This window comes from Quercus robur, chromosome 6 (genome assembly GCF_932294415.1).
Source record: "Quercus robur chromosome 6, dhQueRobu3.1, whole genome shotgun sequence".
NCBI classification, from domain to species: Eukaryota; Viridiplantae; Streptophyta; class Magnoliopsida; order Fagales; family Fagaceae; genus Quercus; species Quercus robur.
The window spans coordinates 36,954,796-36,965,623 of record NC_065539.1 but is presented as its reverse complement, the minus strand read 5'-3'; the positions used below and the strand labels follow the sequence as shown (position 1 = coordinate 36,965,623).

At 34.3% G+C, this 10,828-nt stretch overlaps 1 protein-coding gene across 1 annotated transcript; it reads right to left on the bottom strand.

The window, feature by feature from the left end:
* Positions 1 to 8,521: 8,521 nt before the first annotated feature.
* On the bottom strand, positions 8,522 to 10,519 carry LOC126688615 (60S ribosomal protein L14-2). Its single transcript, XM_050383375.1, has 5 exons — positions 10,357 to 10,519; positions 10,169 to 10,270; positions 9,257 to 9,386; positions 9,044 to 9,156; positions 8,522 to 8,908 (listed from the first exon to the last, which is right to left on the bottom strand). The coding sequence occupies exons 1-5, from the start codon at positions 10,357 to 10,359 to the stop codon at positions 8,852 to 8,854; spliced, it is 405 nt and encodes a 134-aa protein (XP_050239332.1). The 5' UTR covers positions 10,360 to 10,519; the 3' UTR covers positions 8,522 to 8,851.
* Positions 10,520 to 10,828: the final 309 nt, after the last annotated feature.

Sequence of the window (10,828 nt, the reverse complement as noted above, 5' to 3'; positions counted from 1 at the left end):
AGTTTATTTTATTACTAAAAATGTATGTAATTGCTTTATGAACCAAGCGCATGAATCCTAAAGGGGAAAATTTGGGAATATGTGGTTTGGAAGGCATAAAGGGGTCTCTAGTGAAACCCTCTGAAGTGGACTTAAAGTTTGATACCTAGCTTGGAGTGTTGAATCCTACTTCCTAGGGTCCAAATCTCAGTTGTAGTACTAAGATTCCTTCTTAATACCTACCTTAATCTCATTGGTTGAACACAATCTTAGAATTCTTAACATTTAATACAAGATTATGCTAATTTTTATCCATGTGTGACATTGCCCAAAAAAACAAAATAGCCCCAAAAGCAAATCTCTCATTTTAGGCTAAATCCTAGGATAATTAAGTCTGTTGTCTTGCCCCTAATTAGTCCTATATTTTTGGACTTTTGCTAATCAATCCCTTAAGTTTCACTGTAAAAGGGAACTACCATCAACTCATGGAAGACAACAAATCTTATCATAAAATTCCTTACCCATCATACTATTTTCAACCCATAAGTCAGTCCTTTAGTTCAGAAACTAGCCTTTAGTCCATAAATGCTCATATACACTTACCCATAAACATCACATTCCATGTTCTCAGAAAATCCCAACACTTTAAAATAGACACCAAACCTCTTTGAAATTTCTGATTTTCTTATCACTTTGCTTGTGGTTCAACACTCCCCAAGCTCATAAATCATTCCCCTTAACCCACACTCACTTAGCCTCAGACATTCCCTTTCTTTTTTTGCATATTCATAACCCATAAATGTTTCCTAATCAGTCACAAACAATTTTTTACCCATAAAAGCCTTAGAATCAAAATTAACTCCATCACACCACTACAAGCTTAAATACCCACTCACTCAAAAATAGCCTACACCACCATTCATGCCCCACATATAGATATTCCAAAAATCTTAGTTCAATATGTGCTGCATTGAGCTAGAATCTCTCTCCCTTCATTCCATCCAATTTTTTCCTCTTTTACTTGTAATTATGAAGTCTTTAATCCTTGTTTATTGTTATTATGATGAAAGCCATAATTTTTTGGATACTATGGAAGTTTTCCCTAATGATAATGAGAAAATTCTAAGTGAGACGGGCATATAAGCCCATTGTCTCACTGACATGTGGGACCCATGCGCATGGGTCCCACATGTCAGTGAGACAATGGGCTTATACGCCCGTCTCACCTAATACCTTCTCCATGATAACTTGATAATAATAAAGAAACTATATTATTTTTATCATATAAACACATTTATTGACTAATCAGACATTATCGTTAGAGGTCTGTCATATTCGCTGCTGAACCATTTTTCCTCTTGCGTACTTGTTATAATGGACAAACTTCTATATAAATCAACTATAGAGGAAATGCACAATTTTTACTATGCAAATACATTTATTAATTTTCCAAACATCTACCATTGGACATTTCTCTTACTTACCACTAGACTATTATTTAAACACTTGTTGTGGTGGGTCATCCTTTGTGTTAGCTTATCTTTTCAGGAGGTAGTTTTGAGGCCTTATTATAATTTTTGTTGAATGCAACCTAGACTTTGAGCAAAATGGGTCTTTCACACTTCACCGATAGCCTTTTGGCCCATGTGCCAAGCCTAAAGTCGAGTCTCGGTTTTGACTCCTTGAACATCATATGGGCAACAAAAAATGCCCCCCAACAACTTGTAAGAGCATCCATAGCAGTGGAGCTAAAAATTTAGCTTTTTAGCTCCACCAAAAGTTACTTTATCTATTTTACCTACACACATGCTGCAACAATGGATCTATTTTAACTTTCAACACAATAAAATAATATAAACATCACAATAAAATAATATATCTACTATAATAAAATAATATATCCACTACAATAAACAACAATCACAACTACCCGCAATCGCTACAGCTACCACTGTCGCCACCGCCACTGCCATCACCACCGCCACCACCACCGCTGCTGACTCTTCTGCTGCTGTCGCCGCCAACTCTTCCACCGCCGATACCACATGATAGAATAATATATTCTCTACAATAAACAATAATCATAGCCATTGCTACCACCACTGTCACTACCACCACCGCCACCGCAACCGCAACCGCCACCATCAAAAAAATTATTTTTTTTCTCACAAATATTAGATAGTAATAACCTACCACTTAAAATTTATTACAAAAATATTATGGTAACATTTCTTAATTTTAATTTCTTATTATTCTTTATTTTATTTTTCCCATTATCTTATTTTTTTTTCATCCAAATACATGTTTCTTTCTTCTCCTTCTGCTTTTTTTTTCTCCTCCACACATGTAGTCCTCTTATCTCATCCACCCTCAGCCACACCTTTTAACTTTCAACCATTTCTTATTTTTTATTTTTTTATCTTTTTGTTACTTTTTCTTCTCATCTCCTTCTCCATTTTTCAACTGTTCTCTCTTTATTTCTCTGTCCAAGACACAAGCTTCAATTCTGCTCAGCCCAACTAAAGCAACGCCACTAGGTCCACCACCACGCCTCTATCAACCTTTGGTTCATGTTTTTTTTTTTTTTTTGGTCCAAAGGAAAAAATTGCAGAAGAAACCATTTTGGCTATGGGTTTTGCCGAAGTTTGCTTCTTTTTTTTTTCTCTGGCAGTGGTGGGTTTGATGAGTGTGGGTGTGGTTGAGTTTGTGATTAATGTGGTGGTGGTAGGGGTTGCCGTGGTGGTGGAGGTGGTGATTGATATTGATGGTGGTGGGTTTGATGAGTGTGGGTATGGTTGGATTTGTACTTGATGTGGTGGGGGGGGGGGGTGGTGGGGGTTGCCATGGTCGGAGCTGGGTCTACGGCGTCGTGTGTTGGTGACGTGGGTCGGTGGCGTGGGTCAGGGAGCGGCAGCGTGAGAGGTCTGAAAGTTGAGAGATTGTGAGAATTCTGAGAAGAAAAAAAAAAAAAAGGAAAAATAATATTTTAATCTGGCTGAGGAATAAAAAATTATTATTATTATTAGCTCTCAGCTACAGTGCACATCTATAGATAGATGTGTACTGTAGCAATGGAGCTAAAATTTTTAGATTTAGCTCCTCTGCTGCAGCAAGATTTTTGTATTTGTGGAGCTAAATTTTAGCAATATAGCAATATGCCTTCACTGCTGTGAGTGCTCTAATAAGCTATAATTAAAATTTTGAATAGTGAATAGGCTGTTTAGTCATAGACGAATGAAAATTGAAAAGAATGTAATTTGTTTGCTGATAAGCCACGAACAAAAAAATTGAAATAAATGGATAGATTTGCTATTTGAGCCCATGGACATGTCCCAATAATGAATCACTAAATCCATTCTAACAGAGTAGAAAAAGATTATACCCATCTAATCAATATTAATATCATGATGTTCGGCTCCAAACATGTTTGGAAAATTAGGCTCGGGCTCCAACGGCAAATAGAAAAAAAATACTTCAATCATTGTAATTTAAAGTGGTAAGTTGTAACTGGTTCTAATTTGAAACCATTAAAAAAATTATTTTTTTGGCAATCAGTAACAGCTAACAACAACCTATTACTTGAAATTTTTTGCGAAAATATTGTGGACAATACATTTCTCTTTTTGAATATATGTATATAATTTGACTTTATTTTTTGAAAAATGTATACAAAAATTTATTTATTAAAGTATTAAATGCATCTTAACCATTAACCTTAGAGCATTCATTAACATAATCCTTTTACTATTCTTTCTCCCAACATTTCACCTTCCTCACACACTCCTTATATGTGAATACATTCTCTCCACAAACTCCCTCTCCCTCCCCCACCATCCCCCCCGCCCCCCCCCCCCCCCCCCAAAACAAAAAAACCCCCACTTCACACCATTTCTCTCCATATTTTCAGATTTAAATATGTTCTCTCCTTGTGCTTCACAATTGCATTTTTTTTTTATTTTTTATCACCACCATCAAAGGTACCTCTCTCTCTCTCTCTCTCTCTCTCTCATTTTCTGATTTTTTTAATATATATATATATATATACATATATATATTTTTCAAATTGGCTTCTTCATATATAAATTTCATAATTTTGTGGCCAAAGATTGATTAATTTATTTTATTGGTTAAGAATGAATGATATTATTTTGAGATTAATGCCAATGTTTTTCAATCTTGGTGTTTATTCTGGTGTACTCTAGATAAATTTATAATGGGTTTTGAATGCATTAAATTTTGATCAGTAAAACTTCAATTTTGGCCAAAATGGGCAAATGCCCTTTTTGCGCAAAATATACAGCATTTTGCTCAATTTCCCAAACTAATTAGGGAAATGACCCTCTTGTGAAACTCAATTTTCTAAAAATCGAGTTTCAACTTAAAACTCGATTTTTGGACAATCGAGTTATAACAAACTGAAAATTAAAAAAAAAAAAAAAAAAAAATTTACTGGAACTCAAGTTCCGTGCAATTTTTTAAAAGCTCTATAGTGGCGTTTTAAAGCCTTATAATGGCGTTTTAAAACATGCAAGTTTTTTTTCTCAAGTCTGATCGCTCCATAGGGAGCCCTATAGTAGCGTTTTAACATGCAAGTTTTTTTCTTAAGTCTGATCGCTCCATAGGGAGCCCTATAGTGGTGTTTTTTATGGAACTTGAGCTCTGTGAACTTGAGTTCCATGCAATTTTTTTTTTATTTTTTTTATTTTTTTTATTTTATTTAGTTTTACCTATAGCTGCATTTCATAGAGGCTTATAGTGGCATTTTTTATGGAACTGAAGTTCCATGAACTCGAGTTCCATGCAAATATATATATATATATATATATATATATTTTAAAGTTTGATCGCCCCATTCTCGATTTTCTACAAATCGAGTTTTACAAAAGATGGACATTTCTCTAATTAGTTTGGGAAAGGGGGCAAAACGCTGTATATTTTGCGCAAAAAGGGCATTTGCCCATTTTGGCCCTTCAATTTTGCTATTCATTTTTGCAGGTGTAAATACAACCTCCCAAATAATGGTTGCATTAGTTTATATGTTTTTATTGAGACTCACCATATGATATAAATATATATATATATTCCTTTTCTTGGTCTCCACATTTCATCTTTCTATTTGATTTATGCTTTGACTTAACACTTTATTTACTCTGTTATTTGTTCTAATCAATAATCAACATACTATAGCTATATTGTTATTGTAATCTTCTCAAGTTTATAAAGTGGAAATCTTGGTATAATTCTATAGCATTTAAAGATTGGTTAATGACAATTTACTGTAACGGAAATTATAGTTTACCATCACCGATAGTTTAGATTGACTTTAGAGTTTAGTATTGCACTCCTGCTAAAGTTTAATAATTTTAACGATTAAAACAAAAATCAGCAAAACACAAAAGCAAATTTAATAATACACGCAATAACAATATAAATTTTTTTTCATGTGGTTAAATCATTTAATATAGTTAAATATTTGTGAGTTTATTTAAATAATATATTGTATACTAAATTTTATCAATCATAATAATTCCTTTTTTTTTCTTTTCTCTTTTCAATGAGGTATAATATAATTATTCTCAAATATATTAATACTTAATGAGTATTATACATAAGTTACAAAGATAATCTTTTACAAAATATTTTTTTATACATGAATTACAAAGATAATCTTTTACAAAATATTTCCGTATGAAATCGCTCAGAACACATGCAAGTAGGGTCTAAGCACCAAGTCCTTTGTAATAACCTAAAATTTACCGGATAGCAAATTGGGATGCCAATAAATCATCTGGACGTTTTCCTATAGTATCAGAGAACTTATGTACAAAGACTTAGGGCTGTTTGGATTTCATGTTTTCTATCACCCATCACTCTGTTTTCATTACTCATAACTCAAAACTGGTGGGTCCCATAGCAGAAGGGTTTGTTTGGATTTGTTTTCAATTTTTGTTTCCATCACTCAATTTTCTGATTTTTAAGTGATGAGTTAGCAAAACTGAAAACATATTTTGGGTGTTTTCAAGTTATGGAAACTGAGTTTCCATGGCATTTTGGTAAATAAATAGACATTACTGGGACCAACGATCAGAGAGAAGTCACACCAGGCTCAACTTTTGATGGCAAAAGCAACGACTCTCTTCATCAAGCTCAGAACAAGAACAATCACTCCAACTTCATACCACCACAACTCCAAACACAAATAAGATTCTGCCCTGCCCTCACCTTCTCACGCACGCACTCACCAAGCCCACCTCAGCCAACCGCGCCGCCTTGACCTAAGAAACGCAGTTCTTCATGCGCCGCTGCACCGATCTTCCCCATTGACCTCTTTCTCAATTTTTTCACCAATCCAAAGGTATTTTACACATTTGAGCTGTTTTATAAATTTGATTTGCTCAAACAGGATTGACCTATTTTCTTTTAATATTACTTCAGCAATTAAAAATTCTAACAAAATATAAACAACCCAAAAAATCTTTAATAGATTCAAAGCCTCTAAGCTACTTAAACCATCTATTTGAATTGGTTTACTTAAACTGATGAGAAATCAAATATTTTCAAAAAACGATATAATATTATCGAAACAGGAAAAAATAATCAGATTGAATCTAAACCAGCATATGGGTAAGCATAATAATATCATATAAACAAAAATCAAACCAAAAAAACTCCTTTATTATTTTCCCAGCAACCAAACAATAGGGAAAAAATGAAGGCAAACACAATTTCAAGCTAAAAGCTAACAGTTTTCTCAAAACCCAAATGCCAAAAACATAAATCAGATCCATTCACAAGCTGAAAGAGTACAAAAAGGTATGAAGTAGCATCGTTACACGTCAGAGGAGATCATCTGTGACAAATCAAGGAAATGGGTCACATTTCTTCACACTTCATCAACGCTACTAGGTCACAATGGAGGAGATTGCGCTGTCGCTAAATGTCGGAGGAGATCAAGCGACCCTGGTGACGGTGGAGATCAACGCCACAAGTCCGAGCTTCTTCTATTTTAGCTGGGTTCGTCTCTGGTTTTGGGAGAGTAACAGGGCTAAAGGGGAAATGAGCGGTGAAGAAAATGAAATAAAATGAGGGTGAGGCAGGTAGGCTAACAGAATTCATTAACATGGTACTCAAGTATGGGTCCCACAAAAAGTACAAATTTTTGAGTTATAAGAAGTTGGAAACAACGTGCCACCATCAAGAAGTTTGGGTATTTTAAGTGATAAGTGATGAGAATTGAGTGATAAGTGAGGATTTTTTAAAACCAAACAGCCCTTAACTTTCGTTGTGCACAATCCCGATGATGGGGCAAAACCTTTCATTGTGCACAATCCAGAAAATTGGGGTTGTGTAAAAGATCAAGTGCAAGAATGAACGTATAACAAAGACTGAACTTCAAAAGGTGACATCTATATGGCTTTTAAGATCTCATCTTATCCATCTCTCCTCAAGAAAAACAATGAATCTCTCATTCAACAACATTCTTGTATTCAAATAACTTGTGTATCTGGCTTCTTATACAGGCGATTTGTGTATCTAATCCAACTCACTATTCAGGAAAAATAAAGTACCGGGATTTACTTTATCTGGAATTAAATGAATGCTAGACGCAAATAGATTACCATTCAATAATATCAATACCATCACATTCATATGCATTGTACAACAACACGAAGATGGAGCAGTTCCTAACAGAATAGTTAACCAGGTAGTCCTAACAGAATAGGTAACCAAGCAAATCAACATTTATGCTACTAGTGGCTCCATAATCAAGAGGCCGAATCCATTGCACTGGATGTAAAAGCATTTTAAAGACACATTGTAATTATGTAGAGATAATTAATACATATCTTTCAGATATCTTCGCAGCATGACCTATGAATCATTCCAGACACACAAACCAAAAACTTGGAAGGCTAATAAATATATTATGGTGTGATTTTTTTTTAGAAGATATTATGGTGTGATAGGACTCCATTACGATGCATAAATACAGGATGTAACAGGTCTAACCTAAAAATATCAACACCAAACTAGAGTTTGATATGATAACATCACAATGCATAAACATATGATGTAATAGGTCTTTGTAATAAGTTTTTTTTTTTTTGCTGAAAGGTCTTGGTAATGAGTTGCTGGATAAGTCTCCTGGCATAAAAATAAAAATGACTACACAGACATCACTTATGAGAAATTCATTAAATCCACATGTGAAAAATGAAAGTTCACTTCAACGCTAAGAATGCAAATCTCATGAAAATTCAAACAAGATTGGAATCCTATACATGAAAGAGAAATAATTATCCAAAATTGAAGGAGCGATACTCCCTCCAACATAATATGTCCTAATTATATTCATCAGGAACTTCGGGATTCATGCTGGAATATTGAATACTTCTCCTTGAAAGGAACAAGTGAGATCCAAAAATAAAGATCTCTATGGGCTTTAAATCTCTAGACTAGTAGTACTTAACATGCCATCCACCTAGAATTGGTTTCATTCAAACATATCATATGACAAAGGGCAACTGAACAAAGCTACAAATTCAGATCATAACATAGGCTGATAAACCTACTATCGCATTAAAACAAATCATGGGCCTCATAAATGACCCTACAAAAGCACACTCCCACCTTGGAGAAGAGCAGAAAACCCAAAGAGTCACAAATTAAGATTAAATGATGAAACTACATAAACATCTTGATAAAAAAAGAAACGTCTAGCAATAAAAATGACTATCATTAAAGTTTGTGAGAAATATATAAAAACTCAAGCTGCTGTGAAACTCTGAATTGATTGAAGACAGGCTAGCAATCCAAAAGTACAACTGCAGAAAGTTCAAAACAAAATTGGGAAATCCAGATAAAACTACGCTTATGCGGCATTCTCCTTTTTCAGTTTTGCTAGCTCCTGCTTGACCAGTCCAGCCCTCTGCAAAACATATATAAGTGATTTATGAGCATTGATTATTTTAAAAAGAAAATATTTTCAAAGCTAAAATGAAATAGCAAGGCAAATAACCAACCAAATGATATCTATCATGACCAATTGAGAGAGATGACCAACCTTAATTTTTGCCAACATAAGCTTGAACCTATCAAAGTCGGTCAGATTTTGCCTTCTCTTCTGGACAATGAGTTTTCTGCCCCAGGAACTACTCTCCCACTTCTTCTTGACATCTGCCAGAACAAACTCACAATTATTATTTAAAAAAAAAAAAAAAAACACAACATTGACTGCAAAAATGATTCATGTTCATTCACAATTAACTGTCCTTACCAGCTTTCTCCATAGCATCCAGCAATTCCTTCTTCTTAGGAACCCTCTTAATGTCAATTTTAATGTCGGTCAGAGAAAGCCTCTTGAAATTCATTTGGGACCTTTCCATATCAGGAGCGTCAACAAGAGCCTATACCAATTAATGAAGCAAATTTAACTATAAGATGGATAATAATTATATATAAAAAAAAAAAACACTATTTGTGTGTGAGGTAAGATGTGAAACAATGCATTAGAATCTATTCACAAATTATGAACAGATTGTGTTGCAACACGCACCACTCGCAATTTTTAAGGAAAATCTATTGCACCATAGAGTTAATTTTTGCATAATCAAACATTTCCCATCACAATCATCGCTAGAATTATACAAAATAGATAATATATCACATCCCCTGATAAATAACGAATTTGGCACCCAAAAGAAAACGAATACAAATACAAAAACTTAAACCCAATTCAAAAGGAGAAATTAAAAATAATCCTACATCTTTATACGTTGTTAATAATTCTAACCTCAATTTAACATATTTAACCAAATGCCCAAAAGACAAGATTAAAAACAAAAACAAAAAGCCCAAGTTGTTAATAATTCTAACTTCACAATATTATTTGAACGGAAACTAGGCCACTATACACAAATCATGATATTCATAAACGGCACTATAAGTATCATATCCCATATAGCAGCAAATCAACAAAACAGTTTTAATATACCTTAAAACAAAACTAGAGAACCTTAAGGCCCTATTCTAGCAAGCTACTTTCTTTTCTATAAATCTAAGCATCTAATAAATGCGGTGCCGTTTTGCTTTTTAAGAAAAAACACGGAAATCTGATAAAAGGAAAACAAAAACAGATCAAACATTAACCAAATAAAAAGAATTTCGATATAAGGATGAGAAGGTTTACTCTGTTCTGGTCGATGACATCGACGATGACGACGAGCTTTCCATAGTCTTCGCCGTAGTTGACGAGGGCAACCCGCCCGATCTCTACGTATCTCTTAAAAGGCTGCCAATTCACAATTCACAGACAAATGTTAGAGAGACATCGAAGATGAGAGAGAGAGAGAGAGAGAGAGAGAGAGAGAGACTCACCATTTTGGGTTCGTGAGGTGTGTGAGAGTGAGAGAGGCGGCAGCGAAGCAGAGGAAATGAAAGGAGGATAAGGAATTAGGGTTTTGTGTTTAAGCTGGTTTTTATAGGTATTTTTGACCCTCCGATTTAGGGTTCTTCTTTATTTCTTTTCGGGTTTTTTTTTTTAGTTTTTATTTTGGGCCGGATCTGAGAGAGCGACACAGCCAGCGGGTGTGCTTATTTTACCTTAGCTGGGCTTTATTTATTTATTTTTTGTCTTTCCCTTATGTACGGGCTTCATCTCAATTTTACACTAGTTCCAAAAACACTAGTAGAGTAGGTTTTAGGTGTAAAAATGGCATTTGAGATAGAATGATTGATGCTAGTGTTATAAGAAACGCAACTATCAACAATGAGCTACGGAACATATATGAGGCTCGTGAACCAAAATTATTAGGTGGGGATTGCTTAAATAGTCCTTCCAACTAATTAA

What these genes read in the sequence shown, in the direction of transcription:
- LOC126688615 (XM_050383375.1), bottom strand. An exon ending in ATGTCATCGACCAGAACAGA is followed by an intron (nt 9,387 to 10,168) that starts GTAAACCTTCTC and finishes TAATTGGTATAG; the next exon opens with GCTCTTGTTGACGCTCCTGA. An exon ending in TTATGTTGGCAAAAATTAAG is followed by an intron (nt 8,909 to 9,043) that starts GTTGGTCATCTC and finishes TATGTTTTGCAG; the next exon opens with AGGGCTGGACTGGTCAAGCA.